This window comes from Chenopodium album, chromosome 5 (assembly GCF_948465745.1).
Source record: "Chenopodium album chromosome 5, dcCheAlbu1.1, whole genome shotgun sequence".
Taxonomy (NCBI): domain Eukaryota; kingdom Viridiplantae; phylum Streptophyta; class Magnoliopsida; order Caryophyllales; family Amaranthaceae; genus Chenopodium; species Chenopodium album.
In genome coordinates, this window is record NC_137838.1 from 899,164 (window position 1) to 924,086 (window position 24,923).

A 24,923-nucleotide genomic window follows, 5' to 3' on the forward strand; every position below is an offset into this window, starting at 1 on the left:
TACCAATTTGATTAATTACAAGTTTACAACACTATAATCTTAAATCTTAACCCTTAATGCAAATTTGATAGATTGATTGACCAATTTGACTAGATCACTAAAAACTAATCTTAGGTTTGAAATATTGAAATTGAGCCCAATTTAACATGGAAATGAAGTAAATGACTCAAACTCAAGTCTTTAAAAAAATCATCAACAATTTCTTTTTAATCGCCCGCTTTTCTCTTTCTCTCTCCTCCTTTCTCCTTCCTCTGCTGCCGCTCACTCTCTGCTACGATTCTCGAATTCGTCTTCCTTCCATCTTCGACTGAGCTTTCAACTATCTCTGCTTCTCTACTACAATGAATTGCTCAAGTAATTCTCATTTTCTCTCTCCTCGTAATATTTTTTTTTTTTGTTTCAATTTTGTTAGGGTTTTTCTCGGATTTTTAGGGTTTAACTTTGTTCGCTTGATTTATTGATGTTGTTGTTGTAGTTTCCGGTGAAGTACCGGAAGAGCCGGTTGTTTCCAAGCAATCTGGACTTCTTTTTGAGAAGCGACTCATCGAACGTCACATTTCGGTACTCTTTTTCGACGCAATTTGTTTTTGATATTTTTTTTAGGGTTTTATTGTTTGATTTTGATTACTGTTGAAAGATTATAGTTTTAAGTGTGAGATTGCGGTTGAATTTTGATATCAATTGAACTTGTTTGATGCCCACATTTCACTGGCTGGAGTATTGGATTGTTGTGGAATTTTATTAATGTAGTTCGATGCAATTTTTTGAAGTAATTTGGCTACCGGATTTTGACTCTTTGTATCGGTTTGCTAGGGTTTATGCATTGTTGTTTAGGGTTTAGTTTTTAGTGTTATGTGAGAAAGATAATTTTTTTTATAATGTTGAAGTGTTTTGATGGATCTTTTTGGGTGGTGTGTTTGAAGGATTATGGAAAATGCCCGGTTACCGGAGAGCCATTGACCATGGACGATATTGTTCCGGTTAAAGCTGGAAAGGTATTGGCGTTGCTCATTAGTTTTTTTACTCTCTTTGTTGTGTGTTGTTATATTTATACCCGGATACTTATTGGGTTCTTTGACTTGCAGATTGTGAAGCCCAGACCTGTTCAGGGTGCTAGTATTCCTGGGATGATTGGCATGTTCCAAATTGTATGTACCTATTCTGTCTCATCACTTTAGTGACAAGTACTATTTTATAATGGATTATCGTTGTGTTAGAAATTTGGTCAATTTCACAAACTTCTGTGTATTTTGCTACCTAAATATTATACTGCGTAGATACATACATTTTCTTATGACGCTTAGTCAAGGAATCCTACCAATCTATTATTGTTGATGCATTAAGCTGTAATTGATTAGTATTCCAAGCATTAAGTTCTATAAGGATTTACGGAGTATATTTTACAGTGCTCTGTTGTTTGATGGATGAATGGACTTTGTAAGAAATATCTCAGCTATTTTTTTTTTTTTGAGATTTATTTTGGGGATAGGGATCTCATAAGGGCATTTCTGTGCATTATCAGTTGTCAATTTCAAAGCCGATTTTTTTTTTGAACAATTCTGGTAATTATTTGATTGGATCTTTAGTCGTTTTAAAGTACGAATCATTAGTACTCCGCATGTATCTAGATGTCTAGTGTCAGGTGTATATAGCAATCTACTTTTATCCTGGCCTTCTAGATTGGTAAGGAGTATGTTTGGCAAGGTATATAGAAGGAAGAGTGATAGGAAAAGATAGTCAATTTTGGCCATTATCTTTACAATTTTGGCTAGGTTGGTCATGTCTGCAACAATCTTTTGCAATAACCTTCACTCTACTACGCTTATTGTACTAGGTCTTTTTTAAGACCGTCCTCTTCTGATTTAAGTTGATGAAGCTCAAGATGCTAAGCGAAAGATTAGGGTTTGTAGTCAATTAGTTGTGTTTAGGTAGAGGGGGGTCACACCTAAAAAGTGAGCGACTTTGGCTCTAAACATGGAGGAGGAAACCGTCTTTTCTCTGTACGCGGTGAAGGGAATGAAATTTCTATGTTGAGCTATGGTGTTAGACATTTGGATATGTAAACACATTGGTGCCCATATGTGTCCTATGAATTATGTCATTTATTGCACCTTTTGCAATATTTGTTTGATTATGGGTGTTGGCTTTGTTCCTTAGCCTAGTTGTTCACAATTGTCATAGTTTCGACTTGCCTTGTAAGAGTTGTAACTATAGCACGTGTTGGTAAGGATTGAAAAAAAAAGGTACTTCCTCTTGTCTTTTTTAATCGCAACATGAGTAAAAGGTACTTCCTCTTGTCTTTTTTAATCGCAACATGAGTAAAATGCACTTTTCTCACATGGTCCTTTAATTGTCTTTTTGAGATTTTCACAATAGAAAAATAAGTCATGTGGGGTCTTATTAGATTTGTCTCGATATATATATATATTTATTGGTGAAGATATACTTTTACAATATTAACTTATACTTCCTCCGTTTTCTTTTAGATGCAACACACCCTTTAGCGCGGTAATTAAGAAAGGTGGGGTTTACATGATATAATAAACTTTAAAATAGGATGAGTGGTTGTTAGGAGTGTAATTTAGTGGGTCATGTGCTTTAAATAAGGGATATAGTATATTTTTTTCCTAAAGTAACTTTCCTTTTATAGTGTGTTGCAAGTATTGTGATATTTTCTTTTTAGGGAAGTGTTGCAAGTAAAAGAAAACGGAGGAAGTAATAATTTGTACTCAAGTATAATTACATATACAAATGGTGTAGAATGTGCATTGGCAAGCATGAAAACTCCAACGTTTCAATTAAGAAAGAACAGAGGAAAGTATTAGCATGTTGCAACTTGCAAGCACAAAAAAAAAAAAAAAGGTCTATTTGATGAAATATGGTGTTGCAATCTGTAGAACTTCTGGTTGGACATCATTTTTGTATGTTAATATCTAAACAACTTGTAGCCTAAAATTTTATTCTAAACATATGATGTCCCTGTCCCTTGTCTTATTATCAAATTTGAGGATTTGTGAGGTATTCATCTGTCATCTTAGTACCCCTGTTTATAAGCTACTAATCATCATTGTTTTTAGTTATATAACCTTTGATGACTTTAATCAAATTATTTTATCTTGAGAAGAAAATATAAGAATTCTCTATCTCGTGTGTTAGCTTCTAATGATTGTTACGTTGAAATTCAGGAATGGGATAGTTTGATGCTTTCCAATTTTGCTCTGGAGCAACAATTACATACTGCCAGGCAAGAATTGAGCCATGCTCTCTACCAGGTATTAGAATTTGTCTTTTTGTATGACCATTTGGGTTTTGAAGTTAAGTTATGTCGGCTTTTCACTTTACCTCAGATCCTTTACATTATCATGTAATGGGCATTTTGATACTTTTGGAACAAAAGCATAAATTTTATATATTGTAAATTGAGTTTGACACTTGGACACATACTTTATCTAATATGAGATTTATTATTAGTCTATAAGAGGTTAGGGGGCAAATACCTGATTCTGGCTTAAATTAAAGTCATTTGTGGCAGGATATGCTTGTTATTGACTTTTGAGTGATTCCTAGTTTTGAAGAAACAGGTCAAGTGTCTGAAATGATCTCCCAATGTTTATATGTTTTTTATTGGATTTTATAAATTGATATATTATGTATCTATCTTCGATTTTACATTATGTGCCGAACTTCATTTGATTGCTCTTTCTTTCTGTCATGAGGATTATGATTGTAAACAAGTGTATGATTTCTGTCTGCAGCATGATGCTGCTTGCCGTGTAATTGCAAGGCTAAAGAAGGAGAGAGATGAGGCAAGATCGCTTTTGGCTCAAGCAGATGAGAGGCTCAGACCTGTGTTAGGGGCAACAGGCATTGCAGTACATCAACCTGCATTGAGCAATGGCAAAAGAGGTAATTTTATTATTTCTCTTTTTCCATTTCACTGATGGATTTTTGGACTGAAAAAATGTGAATTGCAGTTTCTGAGGAAGAGACTCTGGGCCCTGATGGAAAGAAAGCCCGAATGGGAATTTCTGCTGATACTATCGCTGAACTGACTGATTGCAACTTAGAACTTTCACAGCAGCGTAAAAAGAGAACGGTATGTTTTGTATAATAGTATATGTGCTATAATATGATCTTTATCTCTTCCGTTTTGATTTAGTTGCTACGGCTAGAATTTTGCACTAATCCTCACTCCACTTTAACTTTCTTTAACAATATCGTCATGTGGGTCTTGTTAGATTCGCCTAGACTTATAGTTTAATTATATTTAAATTTTATAATTGCTACCTTTTGATAATTAGATACACAAGTGTTTGAAACCACGCATTGGCAAACGTGAAATGAGAAACGATGCATCTTAATAAAAAACAGAGGAGCTATATGATAGCTTTTGTATTTCATTTTTTTTAAGGCTATGATATAAATCTTCATTAGAGAGAACGCTTTAATTTTCTTGCACTTGATACTATTGGGAGATTTATTGTGTTGAAGCAGAAGCTGAGTTGTCTTAATCTCTCTTAATTGCTTGTCTGATATATATAGTTCTTCTCTGTGGTATTATCTTTCAGATACCTTCTACCTTGGCTTCTATTGAGGATCTGGAGCGCTACACACAAATCTCTAGCTATCCCCTTCACAAAACTAACAAACCGGGCATTCTATCTGTTGATATCCAATATTCCAAGGTATGCTAGATACACTTTTTGGTGCTACAATGCTTGCAATTTCACTTTTAGTTGTGAATATCAACATTATTTTGGGGGGCTGTTGTAATATTTAATAATTCTGTCTACTCATGACCATCCTTTTGATTTTAAGTGATTCTAACCTCTGTTGTTTTGGTGTATGTGTGGTTCATATTTATTTATTTATTTTTGTGTTTCGAATGTCGTTTTCTGATGTATGTTTCCATGTTTTTATAGGATATCATTGCGACCGGGGGGATTGATACAAATGCTGTTGTCTTTGATCGACCTTCTGGACAGATTGTATCTACACTTAGTGGTCATTCAAAGAAGGTCTTTTTTTTATGCCTGGTTTTGCAATGTAGAAACCATATGAACTAGTAAATGTTAAATTAATTTAACCTCATTGCTTTTTTTTTTGCAGGTTACCAGCATCAAAATTGTTCCACAGGATGAAAGTTTAGTTATAACTGGATCTGCAGACAAGGTAGTATTCTATCAGTTGTGATACACGCCCTTTAAACACACATTTCTTTATTATTGCAGAGAGTCTTTTACAGTCATTTGATTAATGTAATATGTATTGCTTGAACTTGTAGTGATTTTTTTATTGTATAATTTTCTATTGCGAGATTTTTTTCTTACTTTTTTCTTGTACTTTAAGCTTTTAAAATCCTTTCCTGTTTCCATTGCTTTTTAAATTATTTTTTTTTGGGGTAATGATTGCCATCAATTTCAGATTTTTTGTTGCCATTCTGATTGGAAGACACTGCAGTTGTGCAACTTGTTTTAACTGCAATTAGTTTAGTGCTATTCTGTTCATGTTACAGTGTTCAAATTTCACTGCTTTGTAGTTGTCTTCCCTTTCGTAGTCCATTCTGTATATCCATTTTTTTTTGTTCTATTACACTTATGAATTCTTTTCTACATCACATTAGCAACACTGCCCTCTTGAAATATTAGTCCTGGCAATAATTGTTGTTATATCATCATCCTTGTATATTTAGGTTCATTTAACATTCTGGTTTTTTTTGGTTCTTCAACTCCAGATTTACTTATCTTTGTTGGTCTGTCATGCTTCCAAGCTATCTGAAAATTAAAAAAGTTTGATAATTATATAATACACTTTTGATGTCTAGTAAATAGTTTGGCAGGAGCACATTGCTTCGATTTGGCTTGGAATTGTTGGCTTCATGTTAGGTCATTTTTTATCAAAAGCCCAGACTAATTTGTTATTGAGCCAAATGTTCCAATATGATCCATTTTGTCGTTTTAGTCATTCTGGCTGGATAAGAATGGGCATATTTTTCAGCTATGTTATACAGACACTTGTATTAGTGTCAGGTGCAGATACATATCCGAGTATCTGATGTCAAGTATGGCAATATTAGACATTGGGGCACTGCCCTTAATTGGACACAGATGTGGGAACACGGCATAAATTAAGCATTTTCCTGTTCTTATAAGACTTTTACCATGAGTTCTAACGTATTAATGCATTCATATTTCACACTAACATGATTGGCGATTCTTGCTGAAAACTTATCTCAAGCCCATTTGTTATTATTTCTTGACACTTGTGTGCTGTCCAACAGACTGTAAGATTATGGCAAGGATCAGATGATGGTAATTATGATTGCAGGCATGTTCTAAAAGATCACACAGCAGAGGTAAATTATCATTTAGTTTTTCTTTGTTTCCTCTCTTTGGGAGTAAGGCTGTGGCTTTGTTGTTTGTTCTTTGCATCCTCTCTCTAATTTGAATATATGCGTGCTTGGCTTTTTTCTGGTGCTTTTGTCTATATGCTTCTCAATTATGTGTTAGCAGACTAGGATTATCTTGCTTTTGATCATTGAGCTAGTTGCACCATGCTATAACAGTTGTTTTCTGTTGTTCTGGTAGAAAATTATTGGTGTAAGATATTTTATCCGTTTTCATTTACTTGCAACTCACAACTCTGGCGCACACTTTAAGGAGTGTTTGTTTTTAAGGTTTAAAAGCATTATAAATTTTTTGTATGTTCCAATATGATGATTATTGTTCAAATATTTACTATCAGCACATTAGTTTTGAATTGGAAGCTATTGGAGTATAACATGAATTTTTACCTAAGGTCTGATATGCTTTTTAAACTTGGACATTTACTCTTTGAAATACAAGCTGTAATTGTGTTGCTATCTATTAATTTGTGACAGGTGCAAGCTGTTACCGTTCATGCAACTAACAAATACTTTGTAACTGCTTCCCTTGATAATTCATGGTGCTTCTACGATCTTTCAAGCGGTCTCTGTCTCACACAGGTTTTTGTCTGCCAACTCTAAGCTCTCTCTTTTTTTTTTTTTTCCTTCCCCCTTGAACGATTTCTCAATATTTGAATGAAGTTGAAAATTGCAATGAGAGAGACACTTAATGGCTGTATAACTTGTATTGCATGACTTGCACCTCCCTGATTACCTGTGTCGTTATCTTATGTTGAACAGGTGACAGACTCTTCAGGGTCCGAGGGATATACATCTGCGGCTTTTCATCCGGATGGTCTCATCCTTGGAACAGGAACAACAGATGCTCTTGTCAAGATTTGGGATGTTAAAACTCAGGTAGAACCTAAGTAGATAGTTGCCTTTTGTTTAGCTCTAACCCACTTTGGTTTTCCTTAACCTCCCACTTAATGTGTGTTATTGTATGCTGGTTTGCAGACTAATGTTGCCAAATTTGACGGGCACACAGGTCCTGTTACAGCCATGTCTTTCTCTGAAAATGGATACTTCCTTGCGGTAGGGTCCTTATATATAATTTTTTATTTTTTTGGAACTTGCCTGTTGTGTTAACATAATTGTTCTGCTCTGATTTATCTCTGAAATTTCTCAGACTGCAGCTCATGATGGTGTAAAACTTTGGGATCTGCGTAAATTGAAGAATTTCCGGTCTTTTGCCTCTCCTGATCCAGACACACCAACTAACTATGGTATTTAAATAATTTAAATTGAAATTTATCCAATCTCAAATCTTCATTCAGAATAGGAGTTTTTTTTTTTTTGTTAATCTGGAACACTTGCCTTTTCTTTTTACCTTGGTGATGGTGGTGCATTTCACTGCGCACCTTGGTAAAACTGTGAGCAAAACTCTTACCTTTGATGGAAGCCTATTGTTATTTATTTGCTAACAATTTACCAATCTGTTATAATTGGATTTGTATTAATTGATTTGACTTCCACAGTTGATTTCGACCATAGCGGGAGTTATCTTGCAGTTGCTAGTTCAGATATAAGGTCAGTGTGTATTTAATCTTTGTAATATTAATAATACTTTGTTCCTCAGTTTTTTCTCAGACGAATTTTTTGGTAATGAATTGATGACGGATTGATTCAACTCCTACATTATCTAGTTGACTTGGGGGCCTGGGTTGGTTTGAATTTTGATGGAAATTAGAGGGAATAGGAAGTCAGCAATGACTTGGTTATTATTGCCCATTAAAAAATTAATTGACATAATGTCAACCTATGTTAAGTGACTTAAGTCGGCTCTTTTTTTCATTATTGAAACCTTCTTGCTGAACATGTGGATCGGGGATGATCAGTACAGTCTTTATTTTTACATGGGCTAATGAACAAAGGTTTCTCCGAATGACAGTTTCTGATATCTATTGCCTTACCCCATGTGGTGGCTTGATTTTGGGAAGGGTGGTTAATCAGACTAAACATTATAGAAAATCCATGTTGGAATTGATTTCTATTTCTTTATTTTTTTTTAAATTTATTGTAGTCGTTATATTTATATTGCTAGCTATACTTTTTAATGCTGCAGAGTATACCAAGTTGCAAGTGTCAAGTTAGAATGGAATCTTATCAAGACCCTGCCTGATTTGTCCGGCACAGGTTTCCTATTCTATTTCTCTTTCTCAATTCTCATCTGCCATGCCCTGTATTGTATTATAGTCCTAAGGGCTAAGGGGCTTCAACACAGGGTTGCTAATGTTCAATTTTTACCTATTTATGGGGCCTTAAATTGCAGGCAAAGCCACCTGTGCGAAATTTGGTCCAGATGCAAAATACATAGCAGTAGGATCATCGGATAGAAACCTTCGAATATTTGGCTTGCCAGGGAATGATGGTGCTCCTGAATCTTAAGATGCAGGCGAAGTGAATGACTCTTATGGTAGCAAATGTGGTTACGTCCATTTTAGGGGGCATGAGCGACCCTCGGTCCTGACAAAGACCCTGAGCCCATCTATTCAATTCTTACCTTCTGGTGCTCGAAAGTTTAAAGTGAAGTTCAACCAATGGTTGTTTTACTGTTTTATGTCAATTCATGTAAAAGCGGTAGAGATGTATTTTTTAAATGTCATGTATTCTAGAACATTAGTATAGGTGTATCTGATGACCCGAGGTATCAGAATTTTTTTTGCATATTGCGATGAATTTTGAGCTCAAGTGTTCACTAAAGTGGTTTGTCATAGTTTGACCTGTGCTTTAGGAATTCAATGAGAGATTATAACTAAATCAAGTTCTAAATTTCTAATCTCAACCAGTATTTCGTGATGCGTGTTTCTAATATTCTGATTTAATCTCACTGTAATTCTCCTTGATTCCGATCCAACTAAAGTAAGGTGCATTATTTTCTTGTGTTAAAAGATCAGAAGCTTATTCTTGATCTCATTGAATTTCAATCGTATACTTCTTTAAGCTCTATGCTTCTAACTAACCTGTTCCTCCTAATTCGAAGAGGGTAATGGTAAATGTTACCTTCTAGCCCGGAGTGTTTGTAGTAGTAGCAGCTGTTTCTGTCATGATTTTACACTCCATTGAAATCCAATAAAGACAAATCTTTCACATTGGGGCACAACACCGTAGAAGTCAGCTATGGACATTTGTGTATGAGCAATGGACTTTAATTTCGATAGACTTGAAACACCTCCTTTAATTTCTTTTTTGTTCCATGAATAATTTCAAAAGTTGACTATTCTACATTTCTTCCTACATTATTAACGTGTTTCTCTTGTATGGATTAGCAAGTGGAGCCAGCAGAAAATTGGAAAGATCAACCACACAATTTTGTGGAGCAAATAGTTGGACTTATCCAATATCTACAGTACAAGATAGGAAGCCAACTAGCTGCTCAGATCATTCATTTACAAGCCAAACACCATTGCTATTGCTCCCTTCACTCTTCTTTACTCTCTCTCTCTCTCTCATTACCCAAATGGAAATCATAGGCACAACCCTATCTGTTGCTAAAAATCTGACTGAAGCACTGCAATGTTGGGAATTTATCAGTGACAAGTTCTCAGTCTTTAGCTACGAATCTGAACTCCATGATCTCCAACAGACTGTTGAAAAGATCACTGCAGTACTTCGTGACGCAGAGACCAAGCAAGAGCTCTCCCATGAAGCAAAGGTTGTAATCGAAGCGCTCAAGGATGCCATCTTTGAAGCAGATGATCTTGTTGATGAGATTGTCACTCGAGCTCATCAGCAGAAGCAAGTTGATGCTGATGGTACTCTCTTTGAAAAAGTACGTTACTTCTTCTCGACTTCCAACCCAATCTGCGTTTCTTACTGGATGTCTGGAGGGATTAAGGATATCAAGAAAAAGTTGGATGCTATTGCTTACAATAATCAGTTCAGCATTAACCATGATCCTGAGCCTATCAGGAAAAGAAGGCCTGATACCTGTTCTTATGTGAATCAAGTCGATATCGTTGGAAGAGGGGATGACTTGGAGGAAATCGTTGGAATGTTGCTTCATCCTGCTGATGATCAACGTCATAACGTGTCCTTCCTTTCTGTTGTGGGTATTGGAGGGTTGGGAAAAACCGCTCTTGCTCAACTTGTGTTCAACGATCCAAGGGTTAAAAGTGCTTTTTCATGGACGAATTGGACTTGTGTTGCTGATCAAGATCAGAAAGAGCTTGATGTGAAAGAAGTTCTTTGCAAGATTCTTGAATGCAAAGGTTCCACCTTGGAGCAGGTGCAAAGCCAACTTCGAGAGAAACTAGTAGGCAAGAGATACTTGCTTGTTTTAGATGATGTATGGACCGAGAAGCTAGTTCAATGGCGTGAATTGGTAAAATACTTGATTAGAGGTCAAAAGGGAAGTTGGATTGTGGTGACTACACGCTCACATAAAACTGCAGAAATTGTAGGTGGTGAAGTGCATAAGCTACAAGGCTTATCCGAGGAAAATTCATGGAGCTTGTTTCAACAATCAGCTTTTACATCAAATCAGTCATCAAATCCTCCTGACGAGCTGGTCAAGATTGGCAAAAAGATTGTTGACAAATGTGCTGGAGTTCCGCTTGCTATAAAAGTGGTAGGGAGTTTCTTGTATGGTCAAGACAGGGGCAAGTGGAAGTTTGTTCAAGAGATGGGATTAGCCAACATTAGGCAGAGCGACAATGACATTCTGCCCATATTAAAGTTGAGCTTTCATCATCTTGAAGCTCCATTAAAGTGTTGCTTCGCTTATTGCGCACTGTTTCCGAAGGATTTTGTGATGGACAAAGAGATGTTGAAAAGCCTTTGGATGGCACAAGGCTATGTTGTTCCATTGGATGAAGGTCAAAGTATAGAAGATGCTTGTGAGGAATATTTTTCGATTTTGTTGAGAAGATGCTTTTTCCAGGATATCAAGAAAAAGAAATCTGGTGAGATCTCCTCATGTAAGGTACACGATCTCATGCATGATATTGCTCTAGATGTCTCAGGGAAGGAGATTTTCTATGCAACAGATACCATTAGAGGCAACCTGGATATAAAGGTTCGCCATATATTAGTTGCAAGCATGCAGGAACATGGCAATTACTCTTTATTAGGTAAGACCCAAATTCGTTCTCATCTTTGTGTTAGCTCTTCTATCAAGTTTCCGGTGGATGCATTAGTTGCAAATTGTAGGCTCCTAAGGGCATTGGATTTGAGGTCGTTAGGATTCAAAAGTTTGCCAGGCTACATAGGTGAATTGTTGCATTTGAGGTATTTGGATCTCTCAGGTAATAAAGGTTTGCAAGTGCTTCCCAAGTCACTTGCAAAACTCTGTAATCTGCAAACCTTAAAGTTAAGTTCGTGCGAGAGTTTGAGAGAGTTGCCAAAAGATTTGAGTAGACTAGTTAAGCTGAGGCTCTTGGATGTTATGGGATGTGGTAATCTTACATATATGCCTGAGGGCATGGGTAAGTTGAGTAGCCTTCATTGGCTAAGTGATTTTAAGGTGGGTGGAGGAGGGATTAGTTCAAGTTGGAAACAATGGTTTGACAGCCTGGATGACCTCAAGGCTCTTAATAAACTCAAAGGTTGTCTTGACATTAGGATCAGGTTTTCCAAAAGAGAAAGGAATATTGTTAAGGAAGATGGTGATAAGAGAGAAGGATTATACATGAGGAATAAAGAACATCTTAATGAATTAAATTTATATTTCATACATGAGAGGGGAGATGATGTAGGAAAGGATGAAGAGTTAAGTTTGATGGAAGATTTGCAGCCACATTCTAATCTGAAGGAATTATCTGTGTGGTGTTACAATGGTGTAAAAATGCCAGGTTGGTTAACCCTTGTTCAAAATATGGTTAGTCTTACGCTTTATGGTTGTGGGGAGTTGGAGTGTCTGCCATGCATGGGAAAGTTATGTCATCTGAATTCCATTGAACTTGGTGATTTAGTAAAGCTGGAGTACATAAGAGTAGATGATTCTTCATGGGCAAATTCCAATACAACGATGCCAATGTCTGGGTTGGGAAGCTGTGACAAGGAACTATCATTCTTTCCCTCCCTTGAAGTAGTTAATTTAAGCTTTCTTCCAAATTTGAAAGGATGGAAGAGAGGGGTAGTAGGGCGGGTGGAAGACAACAACCTCCAATCACAGCAATTACTACGACCATGTTGTTTTTCCAAATTGCAGACATTGAAAATAATTGATTGTCCGGAGTTGACAAGTCTTCCGTCATGTCCCAGTTTGGAAAAGCTAAAATTAGAGAAATTCAACGAAGGGCTGCAAATAATGAATAAGAAAAGAGATGAAGTTGCTCCAGCATCCTCCTCCGCATCTACATCCTGTTATGAGATTGTAAATCCCAAATTACAGAGTCTTGATATTGACAACATGGCATGGCTAAATTCGCTGCCGTCGGAGTATTTTCATTGTGTTAATACCCTGACTCTGTGGAATGTCAATGAGGAGGTGGATCTGCCCAATTGGATGCTCTTCTTGCCCGCCCTCCAAACCCTATCAATTGTAGATTGCAGAGAAATGAAAGCAATCCCAAAGTGGATGCCCAAACTCACTTCACTCACAACACTTTTCCTTGTTGGCATTTCAGAAAGCCTGAAGAGAAGATGCAAAAAGGATCCACCCGGAGATGACTGGCCCTATATTCAACACATCCCTGACATTCCAGGTTCGTCAATTTCTTCCCCTTTGTCATTTTTAATTAACTTGGTCAACGCTTTGCTAACTTCCTCCCTGGATTTATCTTATTTAGTAAAGTCTATGTATGTCGTGTATGCATCTTCATTCAATCCCTTGATTTGAAAGTGTAATATGACCCTGAATTTCTCCCTATTTTAAAAATATTTTGAATTTAAATTGCAATTTCGAAATTGTCAAGTGATTTTTATAAACCTCAATTAGATATCTTTAATCTTGCTTCATTATTTAAGATTTAGCTTTACCTTTATTTAAATTTGAATGAGTTTTTATTACCACAAATTATCTTACTTGATTGTTCAATGATTTTAACTTTCCAAAAAATAATAATAATAATAATAAAAGGTTCTGTGACATTTCATCCGTTTGTTCCAATGATTTCAACTCTAATAGTTGCCCATAAATGATCATATATTGGTCTATTGCAGAAACTTTCTGGTAATATTTGCCTTGGATACATCAAGAAGGAGTATGTATGAAGTACTTCAAATTGTTGTACATTCAGGAATCTAGCCTTGTAGTTTCGGATGAACAGAATACTATTCAGGTGAGCACTTCTACTAAACTGTATAAATCTATGCGCAGTTGGAACAGAACTCGAGACAGAAATGCAATTTTAAGGGACTAGTACAGTAGTAGTGATGAGCGAACCTGACCTGCAGATGGTTCTATCTCGTGTTTAGCTAGAAATTCTGTATGAGTTGGTGCAAATGTACTTGAGCAGAATAATTAAGATAGATGTTCTGTGGAAGGTCAAGGCAAGATAATTATGATAATATGTCTGTTTAATGGCGATTAACTTGCTGTATTAATCCAAGTTCTCAACAATATAAACAACTGAACACAACACTTCGTATATTGGGCATGCTATTCTTTGTCTTGTAATTTATTTATGAGTGATTACTTAATTCTTCCTCATTATGTGATTGTTATTCTGTTTATTTGAGGCTCTTGAACTCAGAACTCGTATAATAATTTGTCATGCAGATTGAATTCCTGAACTTGGCAGAGGTTGCCTGCTCAACCTGATGACTGATATGGTGCTCCTCGAACTTTTGAGCTAGCACAAGTTGTTCGTATTTTTTGGCATCTATTGTGAAGCCATTACTCTAATAATGAGCACTGCTGGAATTCCTTTCTCCTAATTTTCAAGGCAAGGATCCCAAATTCCAATGTAAACACTACATATTCTTCATCTTGTATGAATCTTTATATTTTGATTTTGAAAGAAAAGCAGCTTAGGATGATCTTTTTCTCGACGACAAACACTTGCATAAATTATGTGTAATTGAATTCCTACTTGTGTAGAAAACGCCTTTGTTATTACTATTATTTTTTTTATTATTATTTCTGACATAATGGAGCTGTACTCTTGTATGCTTCAATTTCATCTGTAGTATGCTCTTGTATAACTAGTTTTTTGTATATATTTCTTGAGGCATTTTCTTGAAGTAAGTACTTAGACAATGAAATACATTTTAAATTTTTCTTGAGGCATTTTGTTGGAGGATAAACTGTACTAGTGGTAATTGTATTTATGCACAATTAAGAAAGTTGAAATGATTTTAGAGGATGCAAGAGATATCATACTTTCCATTTCTATCATGATCAAGTAAGTACAAATTCTGTGTATCTTCAAAATTCTAAAGGAATTTTCTGAATGCTGATGAACTTTAGAATTTTAGAGTAAGAATTGGACTGGCCTGACTGTATTGCTGTCAAATGGAATTGACCATAGCAAAATTGATGCATCATAACAATTGAATAAGGTGACAAATTGAAATCTGAATCTCTGGGGAAATGCAAGTTGCAAGATTCGCCTTCGTGAGTCGTGACTTGTATGATTTCCGAACTAAAAATCTAGGTAATAAGTAAATATAATGATAAAAGGATTCTGCAGATGGTTCTAGTTTTTAGAATTTCTGTATAAGATGGTGCAAATGTACTTGAGCTGATACTTTATGGCCTTCTTTGTATGTAATCAATCACAAGGGAAGTTATAAATTTTGGTTTTCATTTAGAGAGTGCTATTTTTTCTGGGATCATGCTCCATTGAAACAGGCATATCATACTTGTGTCTTAAAATCTTTGTGGAAGGGCACACCGAATGTCGCTAAAACTTTCAAGGTGAAGAGTTCTTGCAGAAGTTTTCATCTTGAAAGTTCCTGTTATAATGAAGTGAAGCTGAAATTAGGAAATCAACTACTGTATAGCTGGTAATTTTATTCTGTCATAACATGTGATGTCTGTTAATATGTAATTATCCACTGTATTAAAACTATTAATAATAAATTGGTAATTACATCTGAGTATTCTGCAATGTAAACACCAATTATAAGGCTATGCTATTATGGGCCAGCAAATAATTTCATCTCATGTGTTATAATCATATAATCCATGTACGTGGGCCTTGCAGGCTTGCAGCTGCTTATGTTTTTGTCATGGGTTTGTGGATCACATTTTACAAGGAAGGTTGGTTACATGAGTTGTACTGGTACACGAACTTGGTGCAGGTTGCCTACTCTGATGACTGATATATGGTGCTCCTAAAACTTTTGAGCTAGCACAAGTTGTTTGTCATTTTTGTCTGAAAATTGAGTTTCAGACTTTCAGGTATGGTAAATTTCTGCACTAGAAAGTTAGTAGGTAAATTTTTGTGAGTTTAATGCACTTTTTTTTTTTTTTTTTGACAAGAAGAAGAATATTATCATTAATAAATAGCCATACGGCATCTACAACAATAATAAAGATTTGTAAACCACAGATCTAGAGGAAATAACATAACTTTTACAATCAAAATCATAAGTTCATAACTAATTTGCATATCGGGCATAGCTCACACTCCACCGCTTCAAACTTGACGCGAGTAATGTTTTTCGATGTCTTTGCATCTTTCCAAGTAGAGACCTTCGCAATCTGCGCTGATGTTTTGATCGTAGAGTTGATGACGAACCCTAAACCCATATAAATCCAAATCACCTTCTCAATTATTATTAAAACCCTAAAATTAAAATTCTCATCCATATATGAGAATCAAAATCCCAAAAAATTGGGAAAAACCCAAAAAAATTGGGACATACTCTCACAAACGGAGAGAACAAAACAAAGCAAAACCAATCAAATAACAGAACGGCCAAGAAAATTAAAACCCTAAAGAGAGGAGAGAGAAGAGAGAAAAGAGGGAGGCGGCTTTTTTTTTTTTTTAATTTAGAAAAAGTATTAAATTCTATGCACTTAATATAAGTTTGACTGGTACAAACTGTTGAATTTGGTAAAATATTGTGTAAGTCGGGTTTGTTAGGGAATAAAAAAACTATTGACCCATCATTTTTTTTTTAAAATGAAACACTCTGTAGTGTAGACTGTAGAGTGTTTCATTTGATCAATTATTTCAACTATGAAAACAATTATAAAAAACATAATTTGAGGTTTAAACAATGCATATGAATTATAAACAAGATATAGATTCAATATACTCATGAAATTGAAAAGAATGTCGTGTAGGCGTGTACCCACAGGCCACAAGTCCACAACAATGATTAATACCTCGCTTCAGAGTGCTTAAGCTCTTGGACCGTAGATGTTGATTATGATGAAAGTCTGTTGGTTTGGCACCTTGCTACTGATATCTGCTACTGGACTTCTACAAGTGACGATAAAGATGATGCTGATTCAGAGTCAAAAGATCGTAGATTCAGCAAGGCACTGGCAGATTACATGGCGTATGCTTTACTCAGGCAGCAGAAGATGGTGTCTGCACAAGTGGGTATGTCAGAGACTCGGTTTGAAGATACTTGTGCAGAGGTTAAGAAGTTCATGAATAATAAGTGCATCAGCATCAGTTGGCTTGCAGATCCCTGGTGGAAGGCTAAGAGGTTCATGTTCGCGTCAAGCCAAGACAAGAGTCCATCAGAACATGCAGAAGCTGAATTTTTCAAGGAGTTCAGGAAGAAGGTGCTTGATGATGCTGATTCATAAGTGCTCATCACGTTAGCGTGGCTGTTAATTACTCGTCTTGGCTTAGGGGAGCACTTCCTGCAAAATCAGGGGTTTGGATGGACTAAGCTATTATTCACAAATGATCTAGTAATGCAAGAATGAAATGAAGAGCTGACAATGTCATTAGTTTGTTAAGCAAAGTTTTGTATATTGATTTAGACATGTTTACTTACTTCATTCACTATAATTAATCTACTACACAGTACATTACGCATTATAAATGGACCTTCAGCATGGAAAATTCACACAAATTTGCATTTATTTCAGTCTCTATGCTACTTTTTCATTTGATTTTAACATACTGACCAATTTTGCACAATTAATTTGTATGAAAAGAAATGGCAAACATCTAAATTCCTTTATTTTATCGTTTTAGCTGCTAAGGAGAAGAAACTTTAGAATTACCATAGTTTTGTCTATTCCTATATACAAAGTATATAATAAAATTTCAATTATGAAAACAGGTGGTTAATCATTAAATCTTGTGTATATTACCACTCGTTTTTTGGTAAAGTAATGTTATGCTTATGAAATGACAGAGGGAAATATCAAGAAAGATAGAAGCAAGTTCCAGAAAAAATAACATACATTACATGGCCTTAAAGTTTTTACTAATCAGGTTAGCAATTGAACTTATTTGATCTTGGTAAAAAATGTTGATTAAGAAATTTAGATGTTTTATAATCCTTACTTTGTAGTTACAATGGAAAGTAAATACAGTAAAAACCAATTATAGATGATATAACAATTGATTGGCCCAAGCTGCACATGAAGAATCCATTAGCAAAGTTTGAAGCCAAGCACATAAAGCAATTAGTGTTACACGAGATTTTTTTTCAAAGACAGTACACTTTACTAAAAGTCTACAAAAACGCGTCATGAATAATGGATCTTCAGTGTTTCACCAGATTTTTTTTTTTTTTTTGGTTGAATCCAACCATCTGAAATTTGTTCTCACAAACATTGCAATAATTATGTTGGGAAATTTTCAAAATTATTTTCCTGTCATGGGGACTACCAACAACTAGCTTTTTACAAAAATAGCAGAAAGTTGTATAAAACCAGCTAGCTAGCTGCTCAAGTGCTCATTCATTCCTATCACTCTTGTTTATTCTCTCTCCTATAGTTACTCGTTAATATCCGCTCAATCGTTGAATACAAATCCCAACTTGTATAATGTAGTATGACTACTGATTATATTTTTCGAACTATGATAAAAGGATTGAACCTGCTGATAAAACTAACATCTTATAATTCAATCATCCTTCATTTAGTTAACAGTTCCTAATGGTGCAAAATTGAAATAGTGAGCTTCAATCCCACAAGGACATGAATTTAGGATGGTTTTCAATATTGATTTAGACATGTTTTATTCACTTAACTATAAATGGACCTTCGGCATAGAAAATTCACACAATTCTGCATTTATTTCAGTCTCGTTGTTACTCAATTAATGATGAAGAGGGAAATATCAAGAAAGATAGAAACAAATTGGAGGAAAACAATTTATGACTATTCTACATCTCTACCTACTTTATTAAAGGTTTTATTGTATGTACATTCGTTGGACACCAGCTATCTACTGGTTAATACATAAAAGCAAATTGATTGGCCCAAGTTGTACATGAATAAGAAGAATCCATTAGCTACATTACAAGATATGGAGCAAATAGTAGGACTTATCTACAGTACAAGATAGGAAGGCAACTAGCTGTGCTAAGAATCTAAGATCATTCATTTACCAGCCAAATACCATTGCAAATAAAATTATTGTACGATATGAATCAATTATAACTCAAGGCTACACGTTTTTAAATTAATGAAACCATTTCTATTGTTCTAAATACTTGTAGATAATATAGTATGACTACTAGCTGATTTTGCTATGATAAAAGGACCAAACCTGCTGATTAAATTAACGTCTTAGAACTCGATCACACTTCATTCAGTTACCAGTTCCTACAGGTTCAAAATTTCTGACTATTCTTTCCAACAAATAAATTCTGTATTTTTGAAGCAAATTCTTTCAATTTTTTGTTTTTTATTCAACATGCATTTCTTCACAAAGGCACCAAAAAATCCATACGAAGTTTTCCACATTAATTATGAGCAATTTTTTATGGTGTGTATGGATAAGAAAACAGGAAATATCAACCATACAAATTTATATAAAACAAAGTAGTTAGCTCCTCAAGTGCTCATTCAATTCATTCCTCTCACTCTTCTTCATTCTCTCTCCAATAATTTCATACTCTTCTTGCCTCCTTTGTCTGCTTCACCAAACAATGGAAGGTGCAGGTTTAGCTTTCTCTGCTGTTCAAACTCTTTTAGCAGCCCTGCAATGTCCGCAACTTAAAGATATCCGCTCAACCTTTGAATACAAATCCCAACTTGATGACCTCCAAGGCACTGTCGAATATCTTCATTCTGTGCTCCGCGATGCCGCTGAGATCGAGCAGGACCTCCTCTCCAGTCAAGACAAGGTTCAAATCGACAAGATTATGGATGCTGTTTATGAAGCCGATGATCTGTTCGATAAGTTTGTCACTCTTGCGCAGCAGAAGCAACTCCTGAAGGCTGATGGTAGAGTCTCTGAAAAATTTCGGAGCTTCTTTACGCTTTCCAACAACCCAGTTAGCGTGGCTTACAGAATGAGTCATGGGGTTAAGAAGATCAAGAAGAAGCTGGATGCTATTGCTACCTACAACCAGTTCAGATTTAAGCATGATCCTCAGCCTATCAGGAATAGAAGGCCTGATACCTGTTCTTATGTGAATCAAGTCGATATCGTTGGAAGAGGGGATGACTTGGAGAAGATCGTTGGAATGTTGCTTCATCCTTCTGATGATCAACGTCACAACGTGTCATTCCTTTCTGTTGTGGGTCTTGGAGGGTTGGGAAAAACTGCTCTTGCTCAGCTTGTGTTCAACGATCCAAGGGTTACAAGTGCATTTTCATGGAGAAAGTGGACTTGTGTCGCTGATCAAGATCAGAAAGAGCTTGATGTAAAACAAGTGCTTTGCAAGATTCTTGAACGCGAAGGCTCCACCTTGGAGCAGGTGCAAAGCCAACTTCGAGAGAACCTAGCAGGCAAGAGATACTTCCTTGTTTTAGATGATGTATGGACTGAGAAGCAAATTCAATGGCGTGAATTGGTAAAATACTTGATTGGAGGTCAAAAGGGAAGTTGGATCATGGTGACTACACGCTCACATAAAACTGCAGAAATTGTAGGTGGTCAAGTGCATAAGCTACAAGGCTTATCCGAGGAAAATTCATGGAGCTTGTTTCAACAATCAGCTTTTACATCAAATCAGTCATTAAATCCTCCTGATGAGCTGGTCAAGATTGGCAGAAAGGTTGTTGATGGATGTGGTGGAGTTCCGCTTGCTATAAAAGTGGTAGGGAGTTTCTTGTATGGTCAAGACAGGGGCAAGTGGAAGTTAGTTCAAGAGAAAGGATTAGCCAACATTAGGCAGAGCGACAATGACATTCTGCCCATATTGAAGTTGAGCTTTCATCATCTTGAAGCTCCATTAAAGAGTTGTTTCGCTTATTGCGCACTGTTTCCGAAGGATTCTGTAATGACGAAAGACAAATTGAAAAGCCTTTGGATGGCACAAGGCTATGTTGTTCCATTGGATAAAGGTCAAAGTATAGAAGATGCTTGTGAGGAATATTTTTCGATTTTGTTGAGAAGATGCTTTTTCCAGGATATCAAGAAAAATGATTATGGTGAGATCTCCTCATGTAAGGTACACGATCTCATGCATGATATTGCTGTAGATGTCTCAGGGAAGGAGATTTTCCATGCAACAGATACCAGTACAGGCAACCTGGATACAAAGGTTCGCCATCTATTAGTTGAGAGACTTGAGACTATGAGGGAACGTGGCAATTACTCTTTGTTCGGTAAGTCTCGTATTCGTTCTTATCTTCTTAATTATTATTCTGTTGAAATAGATACTCAGTTTCCGGTGGATGCATTAGTTGCAAATTGTAGGCTCCTAAGGGCATTGGATTTGAGGTCGTTAGGAATCAAAAGTTTGCCGGGCGACATAAGTGAATTGTTGCATTTGAGGTATTTGGATCTCTCATATAATCAAAGTTTGCAAGTGCTTCCCAAGTCATTTGCAAAACTCTGTAATCTGCAAACCTTAAAGTTAAGGGGGTGCAAGAGTTTGAGAGAGTTGCCAAAAGATTTGAGTAGACTAGTTAAGCTGAGGCTCTTGGATTTTTGGGCATGTGGTAATCTTACATATATGCCTGAGGGCATGGGTAAGTTGAGTAGCCTTCATTGGCTAAGTGATTTTAAGGTGGGTGGAGGAGGGATTAGTTCAAGTTGGAAACAATGGTTTGACAGCCTGGATGACCTCAAGGCTCTTAATAAACTCAAAGGTTGTCTTGACATTAGGATCAGGTTTTCCAAAAGAGAAAGGAATATTGTTAAGGAAGATGGTGATAAGAGAGAAGGATTATACATGAGGAATAAAGAACATCTTAATGAATTAAATTTATATTTCATACATGAGAGGGGAGATGATGTAGGAAAGGATGAAGAGTTAAGTTTGATGGAAGATTTGCAGCCACATTCTAATCTGAAGGAATTATCTGTGTGGTGTTACAATGGTGTAAAAATGCCAGGTTGGTTAACCCTTGTTCAAAATATGGTTAGTCTTACGCTTTATGGTTGTGGGGAGTTGGAGTGTCTGCCATGCATGGGAAAGTTATGTCATCTGAATTCCATTGAACTTGGTGATTTAGTAAAGCTGGAGTACATAAGAGTAGATGATTCTTCATGGGCAAATTCCAATACAACGATGCCAATGTCTGGGTTGGGAAGCTGTGACAAGGAACTATCATTCTTTCCCTCCCTTGAAGAAGTTAAGTTATTCGATCTGCCAAAGTTGAAAGGATGGAAGAGAGGGGTAGTAGGGCGGGTGGAAGACAACAACCTCCAATCACAGCAATTACTACCATGTTTTTCCAAATTGCAGACATTGATAATAGACGATTGCCCGGAGTTGACAAGTCTTCCGTCATGTCCCGGTTTGGAAGAGCTAAAATTAGAGAAATTCAACGAAGGGCTGCAAATAATGAATAAGAAAAGAGATGAAGTTGCTCCAGCATCGTCCTCCGCATCTACAACCGGTTATGAGATTGTAAATCCCAAATTAAGAGAACTTGAAATTGACAACATGGCATGGCCAAATTCGCTGCCGTCGGAGTATTTTCATTGTGTTAATACCCTGACTCTACAGAGGGTCAATGAGGAGGTGGACGTGGATCTGCCCGATTGGATGCAATTCTTGCCCGCCCTCCAAACCCTACAATTTCACAAATGCAGAGAACTGGAAGTAATCCCAAAGTGGATGCCCAAACTCACTTCACTCACAACACTTCGCCTTAATGACAGTTCAGAAAGCCTGAAGAGAAGATGCAAAAAGGATCCACCTGGAGATGACTGGCCCTATATTCAACACATCCCTCACATTCAATTTTGGGGTTCGTCAATTTCTTCCCCTTTGTCATTTTTAATTAACTTGGTCAACGCTTTGCTAACTTCCTCCCTGGATTTATCTTATTTAGTAAAGTCTATTTATGTCGTGTATGCATCTTCATTCAATCCCCTTGATTTGAAAGTGTAATATGACCCTGAATTTCTCCCTATTTTAAAAATATTTTGAATTTAAATTGCAATTTCGAAATTGTCAAGTGATTTTTATAAACCTCAATTAGATATCTTTAATCTTGCTTGATTATTTAAAATTTAGCTTTACATTTATTTTATTTTTTTTGAAGGGGGAGATTAAAGTTCATTAATAATAAGCCATACTGAACTTACAAGCTTTACATTTATTTATATTTGAATGAGTTTTTATTACCTCATATTATCTTACTTGATTGTTCAATGATTTTAACTTTCCAAATAATAATAATAATAATAAAAAAGGTTCTGTGACATTTCATCTGTTTGTTCCAATGATTTCAATTCTAATAGTTGCCCATGAATGACCATATATTCAATTGACCATTTTAAAGTATGTTCAGGGACTACCAAACACATGACCATTCCTACAAAGTAGTGCAAACCTTTGATACATGATTAGACCTTTTTTTTTAAAAAAAAAAAAAAATTAGATGTGCCCCTTCTTCCCTGTAATCCTACAAAGTATATTTTCTGATATGATGTAATTCTTCTCGTTCAAAAATTAAAGGCTGATTAAATTTCAGTAAAGAATTCAGATGATTGATGATAAACACTTGACTAGGAGTATCCAATGCTCTAATGATTACCTGATAATCCACTGAGTGGAGTTGCTGTCATTTTAATTCTCTTGAAATTATATAGTTTAATGTTTCTTGCTTCTCTAGCTGTTTTTAATAAGTATATCAAGAACATTTCTTCAACATCTCAATATCTTTAATGCATGGCTATTGCAGGATACTACGGGTATTAATAGTATACATCAAGAATGAGTATGTATGAAGTACTTCAAATTGTTGTACATTCAGGAATCTAGCCTTGTAGTTTCGGATGAACAGAATACTATTCAGGTGAGCACTTCTACTACACTGTATAAATCTATGCGCAGTTGGAAAAGAACTCAAGACAGAAATGCAATTTTAAGGGACTAGAACAGTAGTAGTGATAAGCGAACCTGACCTGCAGATGGTGCAAATGTACTTGAGCAGAATAATTAAGATAGATGTTCTGTGGAAGGTTAAGGCAAGATAATTAAGATAATATATCTGTTTAATTGATGGCGATTAACTTACTGTATTAATCCAAGTTCTCAACAATATAAACAACTGAACACAATACTTTGTATATTGGGCATGCTATTCTCTGTCTTGTAATTTATTTATGAGTGATAACTTAATTCTTCCTCTTTATGTGATTGTTACTCCGTATTCTGTTTATTTGAGGCTCTTGAACTCGTATATTAATTTGTCTGCTAATTGTGATGCAGATTGAATTCCTGAACTTGGCAGAGGTTGCCTACTCAACCTGATGACTAATATGGTGCTCCTCGAACTTTAGAGCTAGCACAAGTTGTTTGTATTTTTTGGCATCTATTGTGAAGCCATTACTCTAATAATGAATGCAGGCCATTGTCCTGATGAGAAGTGTCTAGACTCAATACTCTGAACCATGAATGTGCAGCAATAAGTGACAGAACGATGAGATACTCTTCCTCGTGGTGGAGCCATGTCAACTCTCTTGCCAAATGCCAAATGTAAACACTAGATATTTGTTCATCTTGTATGGATCTTTTCATTTTGAATTTGAAAGTAAAGCAGCTTAGGATGATCTTGTTCATGACAAACAATTGCATAAGTTTTGTGTCATTGAATTCCTACTTGTGTAGAAAATGCTCTTTTTGGTAATTTGTTAAGTAATTTCTGACATGATGGAGCCGTCCAGCTTGTATACTTCAATGTGTCATAATTGTATGCTCTTGTATTAGTTTTACTTTGTATTAAGTAGTTAAGCAAAGAAAAATATTTATACTTTTGCTCGAGGCATTCTTTTGGAGCACCATCTCCATGACAGCAAGGTACTTGTATTTTATTACGAAGTATTATTTTTTTGGGAAATTCTCTTTGGTAGACCTCTAATAATAAACATTCTCAGTGGTAAAATGCAAAAAAAAAGTTAATATCCTTGGTAAACTATGTTTTAAAAAGTTAAGTCAATAGTAACATTTAGCAAGATAATTAGCATTTTAAGCATAACTATGGTTAACCATGGTTAAGAACCACCTCCCCACCACCCCGCCACCACCACCTCTATCCCTCCCCTGCACGCAACCCCCCTCC

General features: G+C 35.8%; 3 protein-coding genes and 1 long non-coding RNA gene across 4 annotated transcripts; all 4 read left to right on the forward strand.

The window, feature by feature from the left end:
* The first annotated feature begins 174 nt into the window (after positions 1 to 174).
* On the forward strand, positions 175 to 9,242 carry LOC145631413 (pre-mRNA-processing factor 19-like). Its single transcript, XM_081683481.1, has 18 exons — positions 175 to 354; positions 476 to 561; positions 924 to 995; positions 1,086 to 1,148; positions 3,186 to 3,272; positions 3,756 to 3,906; positions 3,975 to 4,096; positions 4,569 to 4,685; positions 4,923 to 5,018; positions 5,110 to 5,172; positions 6,281 to 6,355; positions 6,881 to 6,985; positions 7,166 to 7,282; positions 7,382 to 7,459; positions 7,554 to 7,650; positions 7,903 to 7,954; positions 8,490 to 8,560; positions 8,697 to 9,242. The coding sequence occupies exons 1-18, from the start codon at positions 342 to 344 to the stop codon at positions 8,810 to 8,812; spliced, it is 1,581 nt and encodes a 526-aa protein (XP_081539607.1). The 5' UTR covers positions 175 to 341; the 3' UTR covers positions 8,813 to 9,242.
* Positions 9,243 to 9,827: 585 nt separating this feature from the next.
* LOC145631414 (putative disease resistance protein RGA1) lies at positions 9,828 to 14,597 on the forward strand. The gene is made up of 3 exons (XM_081683482.1): positions 9,828 to 13,071; positions 13,529 to 13,647; positions 14,088 to 14,597. Exons 1-2 carry the CDS (start codon positions 9,885 to 9,887, stop codon positions 13,540 to 13,542), a joined length of 3,201 nt encoding a protein of 1,066 aa, XP_081539608.1. The 5' UTR covers positions 9,828 to 9,884; the 3' UTR covers positions 13,543 to 13,647; positions 14,088 to 14,597.
* A 515-nt stretch (positions 14,598 to 15,112) lies between these two features.
* LOC145629963 (uncharacterized) lies at positions 15,113 to 17,286 on the forward strand. Its single transcript, XR_014111991.1, has 2 exons — positions 15,113 to 15,713; positions 16,605 to 17,286. It is a non-coding gene; the product is annotated as an uncharacterized LOC145629963 (long non-coding RNA).
* Positions 17,287 to 19,384: 2,098 nt separating this feature from the next.
* On the forward strand, positions 19,385 to 24,623 carry LOC145631276 (disease resistance protein RGA2-like). Its single transcript, XM_081683362.1, has 3 exons — positions 19,385 to 22,604; positions 23,544 to 23,657; positions 24,074 to 24,623. Exons 1-2 carry the CDS (start codon positions 19,385 to 19,387, stop codon positions 23,558 to 23,560), a joined length of 3,237 nt encoding a protein of 1,078 aa, XP_081539488.1. The 3' UTR covers positions 23,561 to 23,657; positions 24,074 to 24,623.
* The last annotated feature ends 300 nt before the right edge of the window (positions 24,624 to 24,923 follow it).